Genomic DNA, 27312 nt, shown 5'->3' on the forward strand with positions numbered 1-27312 from the left:
GCGGCCTGGCTTACCCCACGGAGGTGAGGACAAGACAAGACAGATCCCCCTGCAGGGCAACGGCAAAACGGCCTGGCTTACCCCATGGAGGCAAGGACAAGACAAGACAGGTCCCCCCGCAGGGCAACGGCAAAATGGCCTGGCTTACCCCACAGAGGCAAGGACAAGAAGAGACAAACACCAGAGAACAACAGACAGTTCCATCTCTGCTCCGGGGAAGCTCCGAGTCTCTGTTCGGCCAGCAACCTCAGCTGGCTACGGAAACAGCCGGATCCCTACCTAGCTCAGAGTGGCTGGTAGCTACTCAGCTGGCCCGGGAAACAGCCAAATCCATACTGCAAAGACTACTCCAACAAATGGCAACAAGGCTCCATGAAGCGGTGGTCCTACAACCAGGTCTAGAGATCACGAATGATTTCACTAGCCTTCCATTAGCAAGTTGCTCCAAGGGGGACTGACAAGACAAACCAGCCGCCCACACTCAATCTCAAGGCTACTTATATTGCAAGCCCAAAGATGGGAATCAGGTGCCAATGATTAACTCAAACAAGGGACAGCTGGAAGACCTGGAGTCCTGAGTCCACAGACCAGACCGTGAACTGGAATGCGGACTTCATGGACCGGACCATGACATCAAGAGCCAGAGAAATTGCATCTGCTGTTGACCCTTTGTCATAGTAGGCAAATTAGAACAGATGCAGGTCATCTCTGAGGCAAGAATTTATTTCTGCCATAACCAACTACGTGAAGAACTTCATTGAAGTTGACGTAAGTGCTTCATTTTTGAAGCACGTGGAAACCTTAGACTAGAGAAGCAGAAGGCTGAAAATGTTAACAAATACTCCAGCAAATTGGTCTTCACAGATCTTTAGTACTCGGCCAGGTACACCATCTGTCTCAGATGCCTTTCGTGAATTCATCCTCTCGAAGGATGCCTAGAACTTGGCCTCAGAGACTGCAGTTAAAGGGTCATCTGGAAATTTATGGGTTTGTCATAATTCTCCTTATCAATGTGTGCATAAGAGGCATAGAGCATATCTGACTGATGAGTTGCTACTACTAATACTACCCAATCATGCCTTATAGTAAGTTGTAATGTGCAAGTGTTGCCACAGCTATCAAGTGCATGCCCCTCTATGAATACAGTTTAATTTAAATTTGCCTCTTTCTTCCACATTGGTCTTCCAAAGGTCACATTTGGATTTCTACAACTCTTGGTCGCCATCCCTAAATGCAGTACAATGCAAAACATGATAATGTAGAAAAAAACTTGAATTACAGCAAATATATATATATATATATATACACACATATAAAATAGTTAAATTAAATAAGTAGTGCAATAACAGAAATAAAAAAGTAGTGAGGTAGTGTTCATGGGCTCAATGTCCATTCAGAAATCAGACGGCAGAAGGGAAGAAGCTATTCCTGAATCACTGAGTGTGTGCCTTCAGGCTTCTGTACCTCCGTCCTGATGATAACAATGAGAAGAGGGATGGTGCGAAAAACAAAAACCATCCAGTGAGTGGCAATTCTGTGGGTGAAAATTCCTAGCAATGACAGAGGTCAGAGAATGGCCAAACTGGTTCAAGCTGACAGGATGGCAACGGTAACTCAAGTAGCCACACGATACAGTGGTGTGCAGAAGAACACCTCTGAATGCACAACATGTCAAACCTTGAAGTGGATGGGTTACAGCAGTAGAAGACCACGGACATACACTCAGTACACCTTTATTAGGTGCAAGAGGTACCTAATAAAGTGGCCACTAAGTGTATGTTGGCGCGTGGCCAAGTGGTTAAGGCGTCGGTCTAGTGATCTGAAGGTCACTAGTTTGAGCCTGAGCTGAGGCAGCGTGTTGTGTCCTTCAGCAAGGCACTTAACCACACATTGCTCTGCAACAACACCGGTGCCAAGCTGTATCAGCCCTAGTGCCCTTCCCTTGGACAACATTGGTGGCATGGAGAGAGGAGACTTGCAGCATGGGCAACTGCCAGTCTTCCATACAACCTTGCCCAGGCCTGCACCCTGGAAATCTTCCAAGGCGCAAATTCATGGTCTCATGAGACTAACGGATGCCTTAAAAAAAGTGTATATACCAGTATAAACTAGTTTGTCAGAATGGCCTCTTTCTACTCTATGCCATACATCCTACCTAAACCTACATTTCTTCCTGAACTTCACATTATTGTTAACAAAAATGTCACCAAACACACAGAGAATCTCTTTCCCATGCAGACACCTACCGCTCATGTTCAGTCACATCATCTGAGTGAGTCTGGAAACTCAAGCTGCCCCTGTGTCCTGGGTCTGAAGTCCAGCTTGATGAGACACTGCTGCTTTCCATGGGCTGTGGAGCAAGAAGGCAATAAGAATAAGTCACCTGCAACTAAGTTTGTGTAGGGTTTGATGGGGAAGATGTGGAAAGGCTGCTTCTCTGGAACCACTTTCTGATCATAAAGGGCAAGCAATTTGGGACTAGGAGTATAGGTGGCTTCACATAAAGGCTTATAGCCTTTGGAATTCTCCACATCAATTGATGAGGCAGGTAAGTCCTGAGGAACTGAAGGAATCAAGGGACAATGGTTCATGGTGTGAAAGTATTTGATGTATAAAACCAATTTTTGATACTGAATGACAGAACAGTGTTTTACTCCCACTCCTTTCTCTCTTGCTTTTCTGTACAGTTCTTCGTTGATTGCTTGGGGTTTTAATTTTCTATGAGCAACAGGAAGAATCATGAACAATAATTGATAGTTACTAAATGAATAATGCAGTATTGTGACACTGGTCACTCTTCTGGGTCACTCTTTGCAAAGGCAAGGAAAAACAACTATCACTTCTGCTTAAACCCTACTGCCACACCTTCCTCCTCTCTTCAAACTTTGTTGAGTGACTACATATGTGTAACTGTGGCCAGAAAACTAATTGGTTGGACAGCTTGTCGACAAACATGAGAAAATCTGCAGATACTTTAAATCCAATGCAACACATACAAAATGCTGGAGGAACTTAGCAGCTCCGGCAGCATCTATGGAAATGAATAAACATTAACGACTATTTATTCATTTCCATAGATGCTGTCTGACCTGCTGAGTTCCTCCAGCATTTTGTGTGTGTTGCCCCAGACAACTTGCCAACACCAATTAAGGCAGGTGTCTAGCTAAGACATTAGGAAAGAGATGCTCCTGATGGGTTTGAGACAGTAAGCAAAATGACACATAATTCTTTGTGATAAATAAGGTCATTAAGCCCACTGAGTTGATTCTGGCTCTCAGGGGAATCTCACGTCCCATTCAGAGACAAAAATAAATGCACCTATGCTTATTTCTCAGGCTAAAAATTTTGAATTCATGGTATCTAGCGTTCCAGATCAAATCTTCTGTTCTGATGCTTCTGAGCAATGTTCCTGGCAATAGTGTCAATTTACAAGAAATTTGCTGAGTTAGATTGCTTCAAGCAACTCCAATATTGTCCTTGCAAACTCGGGTAACTGAATTACACTGCCACCTTTTGAAGTCAACCTACTAAAACTAACCACTCATCACTGATCACCACTTATTTAACCCCTCTCCCCAATGAAGTGCAGGCATTTCTCCTGGGGATCTGAATGGAACGCTCTGAAACCTCTCCATTTCCAGCAATCTAAGGCCATGGGCTGGAGCGGATGTGTTGCCAGTCAAAAGGGGAAGAAGTGAGAGAGCATCCCATTATCTTTTTTATACAGGCTTGGAAAGAATGTAACCTTCTTTTTCCTGTGTCCATACCTTTTTGAGGTCCTTCCTACTATATAGGGCTACATGTCCATCATAGTAGTGGCCTTAACAACATAGCACAAATAAGATGGATAGCCACAGTGTTGTACCCGGGTTTGGGCAGTCTAAAATTAGAGGGCAGGCAGTTAAGGTCAGAGGGGAAAGATTAAACGGAATCTGAGAGGCAAGTTTTTCCACAGCAGTTGGTGGGTTTCTGAAGCGAGCTACCAGGAGTGATGGAGGTAGGTACAATCACAATGCTCAAGACATTTAGATAGGTGTGGATAGGATATGGGGCAAACTCAGGCAAATGAGACTGTTGCAGGAAGACACCTGGGTCAGCATGGATGAGCTGGGCCATTGGGTTGCTGTCACAGAGTCATACAGCTATACCAATCTATGCTGTACAAGTCTATAACCACAAAAACAAATGACTAAAATAGCATTAATAATGAAGCAGAGATTGGTACCTAGTGGTCAGCATAGCTAAACAAAGAGCCTTTTATTGTGCCATTGGACTCATTACCTGGTAAGAAGTGTGTAGTGCTGTGTATAATTGTTGGTTCTGTGGTTTGCACTTTAGCCCTGGGGTAATGCTGTTTCATTTGGCTGTATTCATGTACAGTTGAATGACAATTAAACTTGAACTTGGTCTGGAGTCACTTATATACCAGGCTGGGTAGAGACAGCCGCATCCCTCTCCTGAAGGACGTTATTGAAGGAGGGTTTTAATACTGGAGCATTAGCAGAAAATAAATTGATGACAAGTTGGATAAGGAAATAGTAGATGCTCCAGGACTAGCTGCTAATCATTTGGACCATTGATCTAGGACAGGCATTTGAATCCCACCATACCATCAGGGGATCTTGAGTGAGCTAGGGCTTTTCTCTTTGGAGCAACCAAGGATAAGGTGTTTAAGATTATGAGAGGCATAGATGGAGTGGACAGCCAGCATCTTTTCCCAGGGGACAATGGCTAATATCAGAGGACATGCATTTATGCATTTTAGACAAGTGGAGGCAAGCTTAGAGGAAATGTCAGCGGTAGTTCCTTTTGTAAAAGATGTCTGAAAAACCGCCACCAACATGTCACCTGTGGAACCAGCGATGCCAACACACCTGACCACCGTTATATCAGCATCATCATGAATGGCTGTGAAGGTTCACTTCCAGATGAGGTCAACGCCTTTTAAAACGTCAAACGCCTTTTGAAAGGGAGAATAACACTACACTCGTGCGAATTCCTGCAGCATCTGGTGAACCTGTGATCTCTGAGGCCAATGACAGAACACCTTTCAAGAGGGTGAACCCTTACAAGATGCCAGGCCCTGATGATATACCTGGTAGGGCACCAAAAATCTGTGCCAACCAGCTGGTGGGAGTGTTCAAGGACATCTTCAATCTCTCTCTGCTCCAGTTGGAGCTTCCCACCTGCTTCGAAAAGGTGATAATTAGACCAGTGCCCAAAAACAGCAGGGTGAGCTGCCTCTTCGACTATCTACTGTGTTCAAATGATTTGACAGGTTGGTCATAACTAGGATCAACTCCAGTCTATGTAAGGACCTGGACCCGCTGCAATTTGCTTATAGCCACAATAGGTCCACAGGAGATGCAATCTCACTGGATCTCCACTTGGCCTGGTTTATGGATTACAGTTAAGTGTTCAACACTATCATACCCTCAGTACTAATGAACAAGCTCCAAATTGATCTTTCAAATATCATTGGACTCTGGCATTGTGCCAGAGAACTGGAAAATTGCAAATGTTACTCCACTCTTTAAGAAAGGAGGAAGGCAGCAGAAAGGAAATTATAGACCAGTTAGCCTGATCTCAGTGGGTTGGGAAGATGTTGGAGTCAATATTTAAGGACGAGGTGATGGAGTACTTGGTGACACAGGACAAAGTCAGCATGGTTTCCTGAAGGGAAAATTTTGCCTGACGAACCTGTTGGAATTCTTTGAGGAGATTACAAGTTGGATAGGTAAAGGGGATGCAGTGGATGTTGTATATCTGGACTTTCAGAAGGCCTTTGACATGGTGCCACACATGAGGCTGCTTACCAAGTTAACAGCCCATGGTATTACAAGAAAGTTACTAACATGGTTAGAGCATTGGCTGATTGGAAGAAGGTAGCGAGTGGGAATAAAAGGATCCTTGTCTGGTTGGCTGCCAGTGACTAGTGGTATTCCGCAGGGATCCGTTTTAGGACCACTTCTTTTTATGTTGTATATAAATGATTTAGTTACTAAATTATTTATATACAGCATAAAAAGAAGTAGATGAAATAGATGGCTTTGTTGCCAAGTTTACAGAAGAAGATAAGAAGATTGGTAGAGGGACAGGTAGTGTTGAGGAAATAGGTAGAATGCAGAAGGACTTAAGACAGATTAGGAGAATGGGTAAGAAAGTGGCAAATGGAATATAACGTTGGAAAATACATGGTCATGCACTTTGGTAGTAGAAATAAATGTGTGGACTATTTTCTAAACAGGGAGAATATCCAAAAATCTGAGATGCAGAGGGACTTTTGAGTTCTTGTGCAGAACACCCTAAAAGTTAACTTGCAGATTGAGTTGGTGGTGAGGAAGGCAAATGCAATGTTAGCATTCATTTCAAGAGGTCTAGAATACAAGAGCAGGGATGTGATGCTGAGGCTGTATAAAGCATGGGTGAGGCCTCACCTTGAGTATTGTGAACAGTTTTGGGCTCCTCATCTTAAAAGAAATGTGCTGACATTGGAGAGGGTCCAGAGGAGGTTCACAAGGATGATTCCAGGAATGTAAGGGTTATCAGATGAGGAACGTTTGAAGGCTCCGGGTCTGTACTCGCTGGAATTTAGAAGGATGAGGGGGGGATCTCATTGAGACCTTTGAAATGTTGAAAGGCCTAGACAGAGTAGATGTGGAAAGGATGTTTCCCATGGTAGGAGAGTCTAGGACAAGAGGGCACAGCCTCAGGATAGAGGGGCGTCCATTCAAAACAGAGATGTGGATACATTTCTTTAGCGGAAGGGTGGTGAATTTGTGGAATTTCATGCCATGTGCAGCTGTGGAGGCCAGGGTGCTGGGTGTATTTCAGGCAGAGATTGATAGGTTCTAGATTGGACATGGCATCAAAGGTTACAGGGAGAAGGCTGGGAACTGGAGTTGAGGAGGAGGAAAAAAAAGGATCAGCCATGATCGAATGACAGAGCAGATTCAATGGGACAATTGGCCTAATTCTGCTCCCATTTATTATGGTCTTATGGTCTAAAACCTGGGCCTCTGTACCTCACTCTGCAACTGAACCTTACGCTTCCTACTGGGAGACCAGTCACAGTAGATCAGAAATGACATCTCCTCCTCACTGATAATCAACTTAACCCACTACTCTCCTCTCTATACACTCACAATTATGTGGCTAGGCACAGCTCAATCGGCACCTATAAATTTGCTAATGACACAATTATTGTAGGCAGAATTTCAGATGGTGACAAGGAGGTGTACAGGAGTGAAATTGATCAGCTGGTTGAGTGGTGTCGTAACAACAACCCTGCACCAAGGAATTGTTTGTGAACTACAGGAAGTGGAAGTTAAGGGAACACACACCAGTCCTCATCGAGGGAGCAGCACTGAAAAGGGTGAGCATATCAACATCGCTGAAGATCTATCCTGGGCCCAACATATCGATGCAATTACAATGTAGGCAAAATGGCGGCTATATTTCATCTGGAGTTTGAAGAGACTTGGTATGACACCCAAGACTCTCAAAAATGTCTACAGATATAGGTTTGTACCATGGAGCGTATTCTAACTGGTTGCATCATCAGCTGGTATGGAGGAGCCACTGCACAGGCTCTGAAAAAGCTGCAGAAATTTGTGAACTCAGCCAGCTCCATCATGGGCACCAGCCTCCTCAGCATCGAGGGATCAGCAGTGAAAAGTGTGAGCAATTTCAAGTCCTGGGTTTCATCATCTCCGAAGATCTAGCCTGGGCCCAACATAATGATGCAATTACCAAGATGGCACACCACTGACTATATTGCATCAGAAATGTGAGGAGATATGGTATGACACCAAAGACTCTTGCAAATTTCCATGTATGTACCATGGAGAGCATTCTAACTGGTTACATCATTGTTTGGTATAGAGGGGCAACTGCACAGGATCAGAAAATTGTGCACAGCCAGTTCTATCATGGACACTAGCCTCCCCAGCATCGAGGACATCTTCAAAAGGCGAAGCCTCAAAAAGGCAACAACCATGATTAAAGATCCCCATCAACCAGGATAACCATCTTCTCATTGCTACCATCAAGGAGGAAGTACAGGAGCCTGCAGACACACTCAGCACTTCAGCAACAGCTTCTTCCAAACTGCCACCAGATTTCTAAATCAACACTGAACCCATGTACACTACCTCAATTTATTTTCCTCTCTTGGTGCACAGCTTATCTTAATTTTTAAAAATATGCTTCTTATTATAATTTAGTTTTTTATTATTATGTATTGACATGTACTGCTGTTGCAAAACAACAATTTTCACGACATATGCCAGTGTTATTAAATCTGATTCTGATTGAATGCTGGGTGCCTGGAACACAGTGCCAGGTGGTGGTCAAGGTTGATACAATAGGGACATTTAAGAGACTGTTAAGCACAGGGATAGATGTTGGAAGAGGTTATGGGATGTATGGGAGGGAAGGATTAGTGTGACGGTGGAGTATGTTTATATAACTCGGCACAACATCGTGAGCCAATGGGCCCATACTGTGTTCTGTGTACAGCTCCTCCAGCGGGAGTTGATATTGTGAAGCATGACATCAAATTAAGTCTAAAATTAAGTAGGGTCAAATGACAGCTCCACAAGCAAGCCAAATCTGCAAAAGTTTATTATTCAGGCATTTTCACAGTGTGAAAGGTAACTATTTATTCATCCACTTTACAGAAATCTGCAGGAGGAGAAGTTGAAGAAAGTGATGGCTAAAGGGGTGTTGGTGGTAGGGAGCAAAATGTTAGTGATCTGCATAGAGAAGGGACTGGGTTAATTACCATATATCTTTGCTGTGAAGTAACACTTGTATTAAACATGAGGAAGCACTTATAGAACCGACAATCTACTCTTGTGCCACGGAAGGCATTAATGTTTCATAAAAACCTTCAGAAAGGATTATGTTTCAAAGGCTTCATCTTCTCCTACCCAACCAGCACACTGAACTGTACTAAGAAACAAAAGTACACTTTGGTTGAGAGTTGCTTACTGGGCTGCCTAGGTGGGGTTAGGGTCAGACAAACTGAACTTTGGAAAGGCAGTACAATGTGCATTTCACACTTGTGCTTTATCAGGCCTCAGAGGTATCAAATCTGCTCTCCTTGAGTTAGAACATAGAAGAGTACATCCCATGATGTTGTGCTGACCTACAAGTCAACATGGATTCCTCCTGATGCTCTGGTTTCCCTCCATCTCCCAAACACATGCTGGTTAGTAAATTAATGGACCCCAGTTACTCTAGCTGGCGTATAGCAGGAGAATTTGGGGGCGAGTAGGTTACAGGAAAATAAGTGAGGGAATAAGATAGGCAAAAATACTTAGAGCCAGCATACACATGATGGGCTGAATGGTCCTCTTCTACATAATAAAAGCAGGACACTAGGAACATTGCAGCCCCTCCAAGAAATTTCAGAATACGCTATTGAGCAAGATGGTGGGGTGGGGAAAATGTGAAACGTACCATTGGAGAATCCTGGTTCTTGTTGAGTTCGGAGAGTTTGCAACTTGATTTCTGCCTCTTCGGCTTCATGCCTTCCTCAATGTAGCTGCTGTTAGTTTCCTTTAGCTTTTTGTCACCTTGCTGCGAAGGTTCCACGAGCCCCGATCGGTTCTCCTCATTACCACTGAACGCTGAAGGAATATTCTCTTTGTTGATGTCATCCCTGTGGAGCACAGCAGGTTTGAACCAACTACAAAGGCATCTCATGAAACAGAGCAGCTCGAGGGGGTTTGGAACATCTGCTGATGGTGCTGCTGTTTCTCTGCCCATCATGTCTCCAGTGTCATTTCAAACAACAAATTGTCTTTTTTCATAATAATATCCAGCATCTAAACCTCCCCTTATAGGCTGCTGTCACTTTAGAACATAGAACATTCCTGCACAGTACAGGCCCTGCGGCCCGCGATGTTGTGCTGTAAACTCATCGTCACGTACTGACCTTTTAACCTACTCTAGGGTCAATTTAATCCTCCTTCCTTTGCAATCTTACATTTTTCTATCGTCATATGTCTATCTAGGAGTTTTTTAAATGCCCTTAATGTGTCTGCCTCTATCACCACCCCTGCAGGCCAGTCCACACACACACACACACACACCCCACTCTCTGTGGAAAAACTTCCCTCTGACAGCCCACCTGTACTTTCCTCTAATCACCTTAAACTCTGTCGCCCAGAAATTCCCAAGACAATCCCAGAGCATCCACTTCTATATCGCAAACATCTTCTAGTCCCTTGAAGCATAATTACTGAGATAGGAGATACAACTGTAGAGACAGGAGCAGGAAAGTTCCAAAGTGGCCAGTGATTGATGAACTGAGCGGACAAAACTAGGGCAGATGGGGTTCAATGTCAGTAAGTGTGAGACCATGCACTTTTGGATCAGAGAGGGACATTTTATTTAATGGTCACATACCAGAGGGCTATGAAGGAGCAGGGGTTCAGATACACATCAGCAAACCTACAGTACAGTCTGAAAAAACAACTAATGGAGTGTTGGTCTTTCCTTCCGGTGGAGAAGAAAGGGAGATTATACAGCAGATGTCCAGAGTCTCGTTGAGGGTTAATCTGTATAGGGCTTAAGGAGAGGGTGGAAGGGAGAGGAAGGGGAAATTGGGATGGGTTTTTGGGAGAGTTGCTATGCCCTACATTTAATAATTAGTGGAAATTAAATTGACACTCTGGAGAGTATCAGTTTATAGTGTCAGTTTTGCTCTAAGCACATGGAGAACAGCCAGCATCAAATCAGCCCTGTTCAATGAATTATGTTTTGCTGGTCTATGTTGACACCACACATGGATAAAAAATACACATATTACATACACGTGTATATAATATAAAACATAGCTTTATACATAATGCAGTAAGAGTATTTACATTAAGGAGTCAATCATGATTTATTTCAAGTGTTCTGATAAAATGTTCCGTCAAATGCATTGATAGGAACTAAGATAGCCATACGTTTCTCTGCTTCTCCAGGGTTCATCCTGTTCCTTCAGATGTCTCCTCCTCTGTCTCGCACAGCCCACCGCACTCAATAACGATGTCCCTGATTCAGATTCCTCCGGGCTTTGACCTCCACTGCCATGACTGTCAAAGAGGTGTTGTTCCACTGCTGACCGGATGGTCCTCTCTATAAAGCTGCAGACACACACACAGCCGCTGAGCTGCAGTCTAAATATCCTCCCAAAATCCTAATCATGATCTCAGTCACCTGACATTTCCCAATTTCCACCTTACATCACCCAAAAATATACCTTTTATGCACAAGTCTGTACTTCAGTACCAGCTATTTTTAAAAACACTCACCCAGGCAATTACACTTTAAGTATATGTTGCACATATACACATGCAACATGTTCAAGCAAGCACACTAACTTATCCATGATAGAAAAACATGTGTATTCACTTACAAATGAATTCATTTGCACACATACTCTACAAGCATAGAACCATGCACACTCTCACATGTTCAGAAGTACAAATGCACACACACACACACACACACAACCAAATATCCAAAAGGGTTTAATTGTTATTAGTAACTCCCTTCTGTGTGAACATACAACTCTTTCAGCAGAGACCGAATAAGTTAATTTGCAAAAGTTAAGACAACACCTAATGCATTTGGTACTAAAGGAGACAGGACAACCCAGAGTCAAGACAGTAGATAGGAGGGTTGACACCGGGCAGTAATGAAGCAATTTCTCTTCCAGTGAAAATGGCAGAAGTTCTTTGATCTTTGACCTGATATCTGTCCCAATCTTGCTTCCAGGTTCCATTTATCGAGCCACAGTGGATGGGGGTGGGGGTTGGGGGTTGAGGGTTGGATGAGTGGGCACAATGGCGCAGCTGCTGCTTTCCCTCTCCAGGCCACTGAAGTTCCCATGACCTCCTTGCTTCTTTCTGTTTCACTTATACACCTCTCCCTACGATGTACTTTAGCCTCCTAATCTGCAGTCAAGAGATAGCCTCTTGTCAGCAAAGAATGCTTGCGCGATAATCTAAAAGCATGAAACATTAACGATGCCCTCTCAGAAAGTGAACTGACTGAGTTCATGTGCTTGGTCATGCATTACACAGATATGCAGAGTTTGATGACAATGCACATTACCAGGCATCATTGTGCCTTCAATTCACAAACAGGCTTCAGGTGACTTAGACTCTCCCTAAGGTTTTAGTCATGATATTTCCTACCCAAGACAGTGTGCCCACTGCTGACATCATTGAACTGACACTAGTTTACTGCATTTGACATTCTGGGATGGTTTCAGTTTTGACCCAGGACAGCAGCAAACTGGAAACTTGCCAGTACATGTGGTTCAATCAAACTCCGAGTCTGGGAACCTTTTCAATATAGCTGTTTCATTCGTGAATATTTGCTCATTTACTTAGCCACTGAATGGCGGTGGAAGAAGTGGGTGGGGGGTTGTGGAAAAGCAATGCCGATTTGATAGCAGATTTGGTAGCGACTCAATGAAGTGGGGTGGGGGAATACAGTGTCTCTCTGGTAGAAGCCAAGTGAAAGACATTCAGCCCACTGTTTCAGTGCTGGCCTTTTGCTCAAGTAATTCAACACCACTGAAAATGAGGGTAGAGCAGGTGAATCTGCTCACATTTGGGAGGGTCAGAGAGGAGTGTGTTAGGAAATTTTGTCAAAGATCCTTAGGGTTGGGAAATAGACCATTGTGGCTATGACAGCCATTTGAAAGAGCTCATCCATTAATCTAATCCTATACCCACTTCAAGCTCAATTTTGTTGGGTACACCAATTCTATAATTTAAAAAAAATGCCATCAACTTACTCCCCGGCTGATGAATTGTTGTTGATTGGTGACACATGGGTGCTGTAATAACAAGAAAATGCAAATTAGATCAGTGGAGCATCAGGAAAATGAGAAACAGGGAGACAGAGACAGAAAGTAAAGATAAACTGATTATAGTGATTTAGAGGTAAGAGGTCACCTTGCCCCAGTTCAGAATCAGAAAGTTGTAGGTTCAAGCCTCACCCAGAGACTATACCACAAAACTCTATACACTGATACTCTAAAATAATATAGAAGTCCCTCACTGTCAGGGGGTGTGAATTTGGATATTATCCTCAGGAACTATTTAGAAGCAAAAAAGTTGTGACATTCCCCAAAACTCCTGCCCAACAGTTATCCCTTAAATAACAACGTTTATCCATTAATAAAAAGGTTTAAGCATATTATCTGTTCTTTATCATAATGCTGGTTGAGAGCTTGGTGTTCACATACTGGCCACTGCGTTTCCTACATTACAGCAGTAAAAATGTGCATCCAGGACTGACAAGTGCCTGGAATATTTCAGGGAAAACCCAAGTCTCACTTTTTCGTTGAAAAGCAAAAGGCTGCAGAAGCTGAAAGCCCTCCTCCAAAAAAAAAGAAAAATGCAGGAAATATTCAGGTGGTATACCACCTGTGCTAAGAAAAACAAAGAACTAATGCTTCACATCAGCAACCTTTCATCAGACGAAAGGGTATAACGAAAATTTTGTTCTGTGAAATACAAGTTCCAAGTTTCTCCCTCCACAGATGCTGCCTGACCCATTGCGCATTCCCATCATTTTACAGGTTCCTTTCTTTGTTAATAGAAGATGCTCATTTCTTGCCCACACTGGCCGAGCTTCTGGCTCTTGTCACATTTCTTGCTGCATCATAGCTTACAAAGTAAAATCAGACTAAGAGGAGAGGTGGAAAAATATTTTACCTTATACTTTATATAAATAAATCAAGCTGTCAGAGTATACATATGCCTGGCCCAACCCTACACACCTTATTGTCAACTACTTGGGCACAGTCATTGCTGATAAAACCAGGCTGCTTCTTAGTTATTCCCATCTTCCTGCTTATTATGCAAGCTTAAAGGGTGTATCATGTTAATATGAATGAGATATTGGTGGATGGGTGACAGAGAGGAATGGGGTTGTGGTGTGTTTTCAATTGGGGAAGGAAAATGAGGCAGAGGACGGTGATTGGAAATCTGAGCCTGGCAGACAACAGGGATTACTGGTGGGACCCGACTTGTTTGTGACATACAGTACATTAATGACTTGAATGTGAATATAGGAGAGATTAGTAAACTTGTGGATGACACAGGAGTTGGTGTTGTGGTTATTGAGGAAGGTTGGTTCAGGCTGCAGAAGTATGCAGATTAGTTGGAAAGTTGGGTCAAGAATTGGTAGATGGCATTCAACCCTGGCGAGTAAGAGGTGATGCATTTTGGAAAGTCAAACAAGGGTGGGACAAATACAGTCAAACCTGTGTTGAAGAGTCTTGATGAATCCAGGGAACTAAGGGCTCAAGTCCATAGTTCCCTGGAAGTGACAATACAGGTGGTCAGGGTGCCTTCACAGGTCAGGACATTGAATAAAAGAGGTGGGACATTATAGTCAAACTTTACAAAACACTAGTCAGATCACACTTGGAAGTACTGTGCAGGAAGTCCCTTTCTAGTTGTCACTTTTTAAGAGGATATGACTGTGCAGGAGAGATCACAGAAGAGATGCACCAGAATGCTTCCCGGATTGGAAGGCTTTTTATTATGGGAGGAGATTGCACAGGCTGGGATTCTTTTCTCTGGAGCTAAGGAGGCTGACGTATGATGATCGAAGTATAAGAATTATGATAATCACAGATAAATTGTCTTCTTCTTCTAACCCTATTACCCCTACTGGGGTATAGGCCCCCAACAGCAGCTCACTAGAGTCCTCAGCACTGGGCAAAAGGTTGATCAGCCCTGTGGCTTCTGCTGTCACTACAGATTTAAGAAACACCTATCGGGCATAGAGGATAGGTTCTAATGTGGGCAATTCAGAGTACATGAGTAGAAAGGTTAGCATGGATATGGTGGGTTGAATGGCCTATTCCTGTGCTGTACCATTTTATGTCTCCATACAAATAGGAGTAGAAGCTGACTGATTCTGCACAGATAGTGGGTGTACCTGGGAAACAGTCCAAATCTGAGCCAGGCTATCTTTTTAAAAAGGAATAGAAATAGACAATTCTGGAAACACTCAGCAGGTCAAGCAGAATTTATGGAAAGGGAAACAGCTAATTCTGTCTAGGGAGTATTCATCAGAATTGTTCTGATACAACCCGTTTCACGCCATGGACCCTACCTTTAATGGAAGGGTCCGTGCACTCCAGGTTGGGAAACCCTATAGGGTCGCAAAGCCAAAACAGCTAACTGCTTCTCTTTTCACAGATGCTGCTTCGCTTGCTAACTGTTTCCACCATTTTCTATTTTGTTCTGATTTCTGCATCATAATATTTTTGCAAAGCAAAGGAATTAAGGGTTATGGAGAAAAGGAAGGTTGGTGGAGCAGAGTCCATGGCCCAATCAGCCATGATTTTATTGAATGGTGGGGTGGGCTGCATGGCCTACTCCTGCTCCTATTTCTTAATATTCTTATGAGGAGAACAGACAAGCAGTCTTTTACCCAGGCAAAGGGAATCAAAAACCAGCAAGGGTCTAAGGCAAGAGGGGGAAAGATCTAAAAGGACCCAAAGGGCAAACTCTTTACATAGAGGTTGGTGTGTATATTGAACAAACTACCGGGAGAAGGAGTTGAGGCAGGTACAACAGCAGCACTTAGAAGACATTCGGATAAGCACATGGATAAGAAAGGTTTGTGAGATATGGGACAAATGTGGGCACATGCAACTAGCTCAGGTGGACACCAAAGTCGGCGTGGCCAAGTTGGGTCAAAAGGCTCGCTTTCATGCTGTATAACTCTGTGGAAGCCAAGGGTGGGGTGGAGCTCCTCCAATGGACAAATCCAGTTTTCAATGACCGAAGCATTTTCTTTTGATGCATCAAAAACGAATAGGCATCATGTGGAATAAAACTACAGCAGTGTTGTTGGTAACATGATTGCATATTTTCAAGAGAGGGCAGAATGGAGGATGAAGATCAATTGACTTTGGCACTAAACATACTTCTGCAAATTGATACCAGAACACACCATTAGGAACAATAAGTGATTTACAAAGGAAGTAATTACTAATTAAAGAGTCTTTCCATCTATGGAATGCCAGCAATTCAAGTGATGCAGCCTAATCTTTCTCTTTCAGAATGTGCACTTTCAGCATGACTGCCCCACCAATCACACCAGTAAACTCAGCAGGTCAAATGCTTCATAGGAGGCTCCTATTTTTAAAACACATTTCCTTTCTCCAGAGTATCACACGCAAAACACTGGAGGAAATCAGCAGGTTAGGCAGCAACTATGGAAAGGAATAGAATCGACATTTCTGGCTGAGACCCTTCATCAGGACCGGAAACGTCAATTTTCCTAAACATCGACCAGAATTAGGGAGAATAAAATGGGTGGAGTGAATGATGCAGGTTCAAGGAGTAAACGGCCTGATTCACAAGAAAACAGGAGCAGGCCATTTGGCCCCTTCAGCCCTGCTCCACCATTCTATATAATCTTGGCTAATACGTCCCAGTCTTCAACTCTTTCTTGGTGCTTGTTCCCCATAAACCTCAACTCTTCGATCTTTAAAAATGTATTTATCTTCACCTTAAGTATATTTAATGATTTTGTGCTCTATAACTATGATTGATTAAAGGATGGGAGAGGCAATGTTAAGTAGTTCTTGGACATCTGAACTAGTAAACTAGCCTCAAACAACTAAAAGCAGAATACAGCAGTAAAACAGCAAACACGGAGAAAGATGCTTAAATTTTGCTTACATCAGCTCTTTCACATTCCTGACATGACATGCCACACAGTCTTTTGCAATGTAATGTGGGAAACTGTGGAGCACAGTGAGCACCTCGTAACATGGTTAGTGACTAACATCAAAGTCAATGTTGAGACTCCAGCAATCACTGTCTTCACCTGCTTCAACCTGGGATCTTATTCCTGTAAGAGCATGCTTGGCCTTGATTTGAACTCTTATCTGAAGGACAGCAGGACAAATAGTGTAGGATTCCCAGAGTATTTTACGATTCCTAAATGGACATTGAACCCATTAACACGAGCTCACTTTTTTAATATATATTATTTCTGTTTTGCACTACTTTTAATCTATTCTATATATATATATATATATATATATACTTAATGGAATTGAATGAGTGAATTATTCATTTATTCTATCTATGTTATTATGTATTGCACTGAACTGCTACTGCTAAGTTAACAAATTTCACGACACATGCCGGTGATAATAAACCTGAATCTGATTCTTGATAGAGAAAGCCAAAGATTCAAAGCCTCTGAAAAAAAAAGCAATTCCTCTTAATCTTAATTATATGATCCTTTATTCTGAAATCATGTCTCCCAGTTATTTTATCATTGACTTACAGTTCCCAGGAAACAGAAAGCATTTCTAACTTTAATTGTATGTCTTGAATGGAAGCACAACTTTTGGCTGCCTGAATGTCTGGATTTTAAATCTGGCAGAGAGCTCATGGTCGACTGGGCAGCAGTGATCTCTTGCCTTTGTGTATGCTTCTAAAATGTACAACAAACAACCTTAAGTACTGAAAAGATACCAACATTGCCTCTGAAAAATGTTCCAAACCCACTGACAGGACTTACTTCTAGTGGTGATGAGACAGCGTACAGAGGAGAGGATGACACCCTGACACTGTGGTGCCAAGATAACAACCTCTCCCTCAATGCCCAAAAACAAAAGAGCTGATCGCGGATTACAGGCGGAATAGAATCAGGCTCGCCCCGATCAACATCAGTGGGACTGCATTTGAGAGGGTGAGCAGTTCAAGTTCCTCGGTATACACATCACTGAAGATCTTGCCTGGATTGTACACACCAGCTGTGTGGTTAAAAAAAAGCACAAGTGTCTCTTCCACCTCAGGCAACTGAAGAAGTTTGGCATGAGCACCCAAATCCTCAAGACCTTCTACAGGGGCAACTTTGAGTGCATTCTGACTGGCTATATCACCGCCTGGTACAGGAACTGCACCAACATTGATTGCTGGGGATTACAGAGAGTGGTACGGACAACCCATTACATCAATGGATGTGAACTTCCCTCCACTGAGGACATTTACAGTAGCAGGTGCATAAAGAAGCCCTGGAAGATCATCAGTGACACCAGTCACCCCAACCATAAACTGTTTCAGCTACTTCTGTCTGGCAAACAGTACTGCAGCATTAAAGCCAGGAGCAACAGGCCACAGGACAGCTTCTTTCTACAAGCCATTAGACTTATAAATTCACATGTCTGTACATTGCAACAGAGTCATAACGCAAAGATTTTTACTCCCTCACGTTGTGGGACATATGTAAGATTTAAATAAATTCAAATTCAAATAAATAGGATGGTGCCCTATCCAAGGCCAAAATGTTCAGCATCAAGGCCCCAATTACAATCAGTTGATTCTCAAGGGCAGATCAGGCACATCATTTGCATGCTTAATACCAGACTTCCTACCCTGGCCCTGAGCTGTGAACTCTGTCATGGCAAGAGATTGCCAGGCAGAGAAAGGAAAGATTTCAAGGAAGTTCTCAAAACTTCTTTACAATATGTGACATCCCTGGCAACCTGTGGCAACTCCTGCACCTTCCTGAACAAATCCGAAGAGCATCAGGAGCACTGGGAATCTCAAGAGCAGAGGAAAGCCCAATTGGAATTGTAGAAGGGGTGACCACCTCCCAAACCATTCATCCATCTACTTAAGCAATTCCTGTTGGTATTATCACCCACAGAATGGGAGGGAAAGCAAGCCATCCTCAACCAAGGGTGTGGGTAGGAATTCACAAGTTCCCAATAGAGTAAGAATTCCTTCTACATTGACCACTTCAAGCCCGCACATAATCTTTATATTTCAATAAGTTCACCTCTCATTCTTGTAAACTCCACTGAGTATAGGTTCAACCTGCTTAGTTTTACCTCATGATATAACCCCCTCATCTCAAAATCCAAGTTAGTAGAGCTTCTGTGAATCGAAGAAGAAAAAATCCCAGAAGTTGAATTTATTACATACAACAGTTGGCATTTTCTTGGATTTTCAGTAGGCTTGCAAGACAACAGATTGGAACAGTGGTCATTCAAAGAGAGATAGTAATGTTGGACTAAATGCAAAGCACAGAATTTTAGTAAGGCTTTGATAAAGTCCCTCATAGGAGACTCATCCAGAAAATTAAGATGCATGGGATCTATGGTGAATTAGCCATTTGGATTCAGAACTGGTTTGTCCATAGAAGATAGAGAGTAGTGGTTGATGGGACCTATTCTGGCTGATGTCTGTAACTAGTGGTATACTGCAAGTATTGGTTCCTCTGTTTCTGATATGCATATATAAATAGCCTGAATGAAAACGTAGATGGCTGGGTTAGTAAGTCTGCAGATGATGTAAAGATTGATGGTCTTGTGGATAGCACAGAGGATTGGCAAAGCACATAGCAGGATATAGATCAGTTGCAGATGTAGAGAGATATTGGAGAAATGGCAGATGGAGTTTTATCTGGCCAATTGAGAAGTGCTGCACTTTGGGAGATCAAATGTAAAGAGGCAGCACACCGTTCATGGGACACAGCAGGCCAGGCAGCATCTATAGGAAGAAGTACAGTCGACATTTCGGGCTGAGACCCTTCGTCAGGACTAACTGTAAGAAGAGATAGTAAGAGATTTGAAAGTGGGAGGGGGAGGGGGGATCCGAAATGATAGGAGAAGACAGGAGGGGGAGGGATGAAGCTAAGAGCTGGAAAGTTGATTGGCAAAGGGGATACAAGGCTGGAGAAGGGAGAGGATCATGGGACAGGAGAAAGAAAGGGGGAGGGGAGCACCATAGGAAGATGGAGAGCATGCAAGGAGTTATTGTGAGAGGGACAGAGAGAGAAAAAAGATAGAGAAAAAGAGAAAGGGAGGGGGGAGAGAGAGGAAATAATAAATAAATAAACAAACAAACAGATAGATAAATAAATAAATAATGGACGGGGTAAGAAGGGGAGGAGGGGCATTAACGGAAGTTGGAGAAGTCAATGTTCATGCCATCAGGTTGGATGCTACCCAAACAGAATATAAGGTGTTGTTCCTCTAACCTGAGTGTGGCTTCTTCTTGACAGTAGAGGAGGCCGTGGATAGACATGTCAGAATGGGAATGGGACGTGGAATTAAAATGTGTGGCCACTGGGAGATCCTGCTTTCTCTGGCGGACAGAGCGTAGGTGTTCAGCAAAGCGGTCTCCCAGTCTGCGTTGGGTCTCACCAATATATAGAAGGCCACACCGGGAGCACCGGACGCAGTATATCACCCCAGCCGACTCACAGGTGAAGTGTCGCCTCACCTGGAAGGTAGACATATCAGAATGGGAATGGGACATGAAATTATAGACATATCAGAGTGGGAATGGGACGTGGAATTAGGTGAGGCAACACTTCGCCTGTCCCACCAGCATTTTGTGTGTGTTGCTTGAATTTCCAGCATCTGCAGATTTCCTCGTGAGCACCGTTCATGGCAAGATCTTTAACACTGTTAATGAGCAAAGGATCTTGGAGTCCAAGTTCACAGTTATCTGACAGTGGTTACACAGATTGACAGGGTGGATAAAAAAAAGCTTACAGTATGCTTGCCTTCATTAGTTGAGGAACTGAGTTCAATAGTTGGAAAGTTATGATGCACATTTATAAGACTCTAGTTAGCAGTATTGCATTCAATTCTGGTCATTCTTTATACATTGGCCCACTATACGAAGGATGTAGAGGCTTTGGAGAAGGTGCAGAAGAGGTATAAATGAATGCTGCATCGATAAGGAGAGATTGGACAAACTTGGGTTGTTTGCTATGGAGTGGTGGATGCTCTGAGTGATCTGATAGAGGTTTAAAATTATGAGAGGCATGGATAAGAGTAGACAGCCAGCATCTTTTTTTTTCAGGGTTGAAATGTCTCATACCAGAGGGCAGGCACTTGATGTAAGCTCAAAGGAGATATGTGGGGCAAGTTCTTTTTACATACACAGGAAGTGATGGGTGCCTAGAATGCACTGCCTGGGGTGCTGGTGGAGGCACAGGGGCATTCAAGGTGCCCTCAGATAGGCCTATACATGTGCAGGAAATGGAAGGATATAGATATTACACAGACAGAAGGGATTAGTTTAGTTGGGCATTTCATTACTAATTTAATTAGTTCAGCACAACATTGTGGGCCAAAGGGCCTTTTCCTGTGCTATATTGTTCTATGTTCATTACTGCAGAGTAGCAAAATAGGTATTGATAACAACAGTCTGTGAGGAAGAGATAAAGCATGCAAAACATATGGCTATGCATCCAATTAGCGCAGGGGAAAATAGCTAAAAAGCAAATTTATCTGAATGAACCCTGCGTTTTTAACAAAATTAAGAGTATGGATAGGTGGATGTGATTTAATCATCGTTATGCTGACAAGACTGCAAAGGACACAAAGTTGAGGAGTTAAATATTCTCGGAACTTTTCAGCAGGACAGTTGGTATGGAAAGGGAGGGAGGGAAGCCCTGAAAATAAAGAATGGGATAAAGGCAATAAAAATGAAGGATCATAGCCCATAAAATAGTCTAGGTGGAGCCAAGAAATACAGTGTGACTTGTCTGCAGGCTCTCAAAGTTTAGCAGTGCTTTCTGTCCCCATCATGAAAAACCAAGGCCTTGTAATTTGTCCAAGTTTTAAAAAAGACTGCTTCGACTCACTATTGAAAAGGAATGTCCTGCTTCTTTGCCTTGACGAGGTCAGATTTAACAAACTTTCATACTTGTGTGTGAGACTGGAATAGAGGATCTGGAGTGAAAATCAATGGACCCAATTCACAATCCTCCATTTCCTAATAAGGTCATTTTCACTCCGTGTTGTTCACAGATTTTCATTTCAAGGAACACTTCCACTTTTATTAAGATTACAAATCTTACAGACTTCACCCATGAACTTGTTAACCTCATTAAATGAAGGAATTTCTGCTGAGAGGTGCCTAATCCAATTATCCATAGCTGCTAAGAAAACGTAGCACTGACAAATAATGAGCTATGGGCACTGAAATGTGATTGGAAGATACAAGATGATTGGAAAAGTACTGCAAGTGTCAGTAAGGGGCCCTGTAAATCATTCTACCTGACTTGTTGATCCACTGGCAGCCAAAACTGCATAGAAGGTTGGCAAAAATATGTTTGTCATTTGCTGGCAAACATTTTTGGAGCCAAGAAGAATGCATAAACAAAGAATACAAAGTTTGCACAAAAAATATTTGCTCACGTATTTCTGTGAATCTAAGCAATGGAAGATTTCTGTACTCCAGTGCTTAAGCAAGATGGCACAAACCTTATGGTGTCCATGTCATACTGGGCACCAGTCAAGGCCAATGGTCTTTTTGGTTTTAATGTTCAAAGAGGACAGGTTTGTTGACTAAATGTTTATCTAATTATTAATATTAAATATGACTATTAACCAGAAATGTGGTTGAAACTTTTGGTGGGAATTTTTGGTCATTTTTACTTGAAAATTTTTTAATATCCAGTGCCTGTGGTACTTGTTCCCAATGTTTGGTGCTGTTGGCCACCATGAAATAAGTACCTTAACAGAATGGCTGTCCACTTTATGACTGCTGTAATCTGTATTTCTTACTTACACTGAGCTCCGATTTCCACTCCATAAAACTATACACAGAAGAAAAGAGACGAATTGACTAATTGTATCAGTGTCAGCTCACCGGAAGACCTTTGCAAATAGCCTCACAATCTCTTCCAGATTCAGCATCTATCTAACCCTTTAAAGCTTTTGCTGTAAGTTCTTCCATCCCCTTTTATCAATAAGTACACAGAAATATTCTTTTAATCTCGTACACCATTGTTTCAATAAAAACTGGTATTCTGTTTTTTTCTCATTATCTTTGACAACATTCATTCCTCAACTAACCTCACTGAGTACATCACTTGATCTTTATCACAGTGCTATATGAAATTTACTGTGCACAGTTTAGATGTAGCTATTTCTATATTACAGCAGTGACCTCAAGTAGTTATAAGTTTCTGACTCCTTGATGTCCTGAAAACTAACATGAATTGCTTTATCATTGATAAAGATCACTTCCTTCCTTCATTCACTCATTGATCTTACGAGCCTGCTGGATAGTCTAAGGTAGAATGCCTAGGTCTGTACGACATTATTACAGCTCCAGGCATCAGAGTTCAGAGTTCAATTCCAGTGTCCTCTGTAAGAAAGTATGTATGTTCCTCCTTTGTATGCATAGGTTTCCACTGGGTGCTTTGATGTTCTCCCACCGTCTAAAGACATATCGGTTAGTAGGTTAATTGGTCATCATAAATTTCCCTGTGATTAGGGAAGGGTTAAATTGGTGGGTGGCTTGAGGGTCTGTGCCATGCTGTATCTCTAAATAAAAAAAATGAAAAATAAATATTGCATTCTCTGACTAAACCTCTTCACCTCTCTCTTCATTAAGACACTCTTTAAACCTTACTATGTGGACCAAGCTTACATCTGAATTATTATCCTTGGATTTGCAGAATCACTGTAACTTGCATCACAGAAAGAGGCCATTCAGCCCCTGGTGTTGTACAGATTGATGATGGACTACCTAATCCAACCACTCAGCACTGGGTCTGTAGCCTTGCTCTTTAAGCACAGGTCCAAGTAGTGTTAAAACGTGATGAGTATTTCTTTCTTTCAGGGAATGAGTTCCAGATCTCCACCACTCTCAGGGTGAAGTTGTTTTTCTCATCTCACCTCTCCTCCTTTCTCCAATTATTTTAAGTCTATGCTCCTTGTTTTTTGACCCTTCTACAAAGGAAAAACAGTTTCTTCCTTTTCGTTCTATCTTTGCTGCTCAAACTGAAAGAAATTTAGTCAGCAATGATTGAGGGATGTAGGTCACGCGCAGGCAAGTGGGACTTGCTCAGGTAAGCAATTTGGTCAGCATGGATGAGTTGGGTCTGCTTCCATGCTGTATAACTTCGTGACTCCATTATACATCTCAACTAAATTCTGTTAAAGCTGCTTCTGTTCCAGAGATTACACACAAAATTTTCCCAGCAGATTTTTGTTTAGTAATGCTCTTCTGAAATATCTTGGGACAATTCTCTGCATTTATCCAGCCTGTTTAATATTGTTATTACAGATCTACTCAATTGCCTTCAGGGTTCAGAAGCTTTGCAGCTTAGTGATAGTTTTACGGGATACCAAAAAGCTTTATTTAACCTCTTACAATGCTGTACAGCTGATAACTTCTTGATAAATGTAATTAATTTCTCTCCTTTAGCAATTGGTTTAATAATTCCATCTACATGTTGTGGACAATTAAAAAAAAACCTTGTAACATTTCCAAATGTGATTCCTAATCAGTGATAGTGTGACAAAATGGCTTGACAGACCTTACCTTAAATAGAAGGGGGACATTGGTCTATCATCATCTTGAGAGCTGAAATTTAAGAGAAACTGTGTGAGCCCTTCTGAAAAAAATGCAGAAACTGGAATTTTCAGTTTTTAGGTCAGCATTTGATATATAGAGAGAACAATTCTTGCTCAACACCATGCAAGATATAGAATCCTGCTTGATAGGAACCTTATCTAAAACCATTCACTCCCTCCACTGTTGACACAAAGCAGCATCAGTTTGCACAAGTTCAAGTTTATTGTCATTCAACTGCATTCATGTACTGCATACCACTAAACGAAACAACGCCCCTCCCTGGACCAAGGTGCACAACACAGTAGATATGACTCACACACAACACTTAAAGTAATATTAACACAAATAAATTAACAAATAATATATTCCAGAAGATTGACATTTACAATAAGTAGTGTTTATGACACCAGTTAAAAAGCAAACAGTATATTGCTACTGTAGCTTCAATATTAATGAGACCTGGGCAGTGGCAGAGGATTCAGTAGGGTCGCAGTCCGGGGGAAGAATTTGTCTCTCATCCTAACAGTCTTTTTCCTAATGCTACTGAACCTCCTGCCTGTGGGATGGGGTTAAGGAAATTGTGAGATAGATGGGAGGGATCCTTGTTAATGCTAAGGGGTCGGCATACACAGTGCTCCTGATAAACATCTAGGATAGGTAGAAGCGAGACCCGGATGGTCCTCTCAGCAATCCTTACAATCCTTTGTAGGGTCTCGCGGTCAGGCGCCTTGCAATTCCCGCACCAGACGGCGATGCAGCTAGTCAGGGGATTTTCAGTGGTGTTCCTGTAAAAATTGGCTAGAATGTTGGGGAAGGAGCCTCACTCTCCTCAGGAAGTGGTGCTGCTGTACTTTCTTGCCTAAAGAGATGGTGTTGAGGGCCTTAGTGAGATTGTCCATTATGTGCACTCCCAGAAACTTGGTGCTCCTAACTCTCTCCACAGAGTTTCTGTGCAGCAAGAAGTGGTCAGCCTATACCTTCCTAAAGTCCACAATCATCTCTTCAGTCTCGTCCATGTTGAGACTCAAGTTGTTGTGCTTGCACGATCCTACAAGCTGCTCTATCTCCTTTCTGTACACAGGGCCGTCGATGTTGTTGATGAGGCCAGACACTGTTGTGTGATCAGTGCAATTGATTCAGTTTGAGCTGGATTTAGCGGTACAGTCATGCATCAGCAGCAGGGTGAGCACAAGGTTATGGGTGGCGCCAGTGCTCAGTGTGATAAAGGTAGAGATTTTGCTGCCAACATGGACTGACTCATATGTACCATCTAGCTGCAGCAACTCACCAAGACTTCTTAGGCAGCATCTTCTAAGCTCACAACCCCTACCAGTCAAAAGGACATGGACAGTAAAAACACAGGAACCTGCCTGGATATTGCCCTCTACCCTGATCTTATCCCTTTATCCTTTCTGGGTCAACATTTTGAAACTCTTGCCCTAGCAGTGGTTGGCCTTATCAAGAACGATGACGAGACGGAGTATAGAGTGGAAGTGGAGCGGCTGGTAGACTGGTGTGAGAAGAACAACTCAAGCCTGAGCATGGAGAAGACAGAGGAAATCATTGTGGACTTCAGGAAGGTGCAGACAAGTCATCTCCCTCTGTGACTACATGGCTCCTCCACAGAGAGAGTTAAGTGCACCAGGATCCTGCCAGTTCACATCACAGATGACCCCACCTGGTCCCTTAACATCACCTCCCTGATCAAGAAGGAACAGCAGCACCTCCACTTCCTAAGAAGATTGAGGCAAGCAAAGCTCCCAACTCCTATTTCATCTGTGTTTTATAGGAGCACCAGTGAGAGTGTCCTGACAGGTTGCATCTCCATCTGGTCTGGGAGTAGTCGAGCATCGGACCAGAAGTCCCTATAAAGGACTGTGAGAACAGCTGAAGGGATCATAGGGGTCTCCCCATCATCCATCAGGGATATTTATCAGGAACGCTGCATACACAGGGCCCTTATTATTATTATATAGCCCATCCGTCCAGCATCCTCTTTGACTTTCCACCATCAGGCAGGAGACGACGATGCATAAAAACAAAAACAGTCAGGATGAGGACAGTTTCCTCCCCCAGGCCATTAGGCTTCTGAACACCCACCTGTATTGTATTCGATGTGTCACTGGTTAATCTGTTCCGTACCTTCCAATGTTTAAAATTAATGCACTTTAGTTTGTTATTTATGTGATTCATCTGTAGATTCTATCGGTGCACTTGTAAGTTATCGTGTGTTACGAGTACTACCGTGCTTTATGCCCTGGTTCGAAGAATCGCTGTCTCATTTCTATATACATTATATGGTTATATATGTATACAGTTAAATGACAATATACATATATATTGACTTGATTGACAGCATGCTGGAATTGTCCACACCTCAAGGACTACAGCAGTTTAAAAAGGCAGCTCACCACCACCTGCTCAGTGGCAACAGTGGGTGGGCAATTAAATGCTGGTTCAGCATGTGAAGCCCACATCCCTTAAATAAATTTTTAAAAACATACATTTCAATGCAGGCCATACATTTTTCAACGGAACTGAAATGTTGTACCAGCAGCATACTCTCTCTCCACTGGGTTGATTCCAACTTTACTAGGTTGATTCCAAAGAATTCCTCAGAATTTGTAGCAGGCCAGTCAACTCAATTAGACTCTGCTCTTTACAGGTCTCCCTCAAACACTCCCCTTCATCCAAACTCCCATGCAACTTCCCTTTCTGCCTATGCTTAAAATCCACCCACATGGTCCATCCCAATCATTCCAGGAGATGGTGAATTTATAATCCAATTCCTCTCTGGGTAAAATTATTCCACCAGAGGTCCCATTTTGATTTACTGCAGGTTCAATATTCTGCCAATACACTCCTTGGACTTACTGATAACTGTTCGATAAATATAATCAAATATTCCCCTATAACAAAGAAAACT

General features: G+C 42.6%; 1 protein-coding gene and 1 long non-coding RNA gene across 8 annotated transcripts in view; one reads left to right on the plus strand and one right to left on the minus strand.

Annotated features, from left to right (window-relative positions):
- The window catches only part of fam13a (family with sequence similarity 13 member A), a 252954-nt gene that overhangs the window by 41397 nt on the left and 184245 nt on the right, over positions 1-27312 (minus strand). For all 6 annotated transcript variants that reach the window (XM_072256425.1, XM_072256424.1, XM_072256427.1 and 3 more), the window contains 5 exons: positions 24354-24395; positions 12806-12847; positions 10962-11141; positions 9466-9667; positions 2247-2350 (listed from right to left, as the gene is read on the minus strand). In XM_072256425.1, the coding sequence (XP_072112526.1) occupies positions 2247-2350; positions 9466-9667; positions 10962-11141; positions 12806-12847; positions 24354-24395 (570 nt within the window). The remainder of the gene's footprint in view (positions 1-2246; positions 2351-9465; positions 9668-10961; positions 11142-12805; positions 12848-24353; positions 24396-27312) is intronic.
- Positions 1-27312, plus strand: part of LOC140196733 (uncharacterized) — a 154414-nt gene that overhangs the window by 14226 nt on the left and 112876 nt on the right. The gene's annotated exons all lie outside the window — the stretch shown is intronic.

This window comes from Mobula birostris, chromosome 4 (genome assembly GCF_030028105.1).
Source record: "Mobula birostris isolate sMobBir1 chromosome 4, sMobBir1.hap1, whole genome shotgun sequence".
Classification (NCBI taxonomy): domain Eukaryota; kingdom Metazoa; phylum Chordata; class Chondrichthyes; order Myliobatiformes; family Myliobatidae; genus Mobula; species Mobula birostris.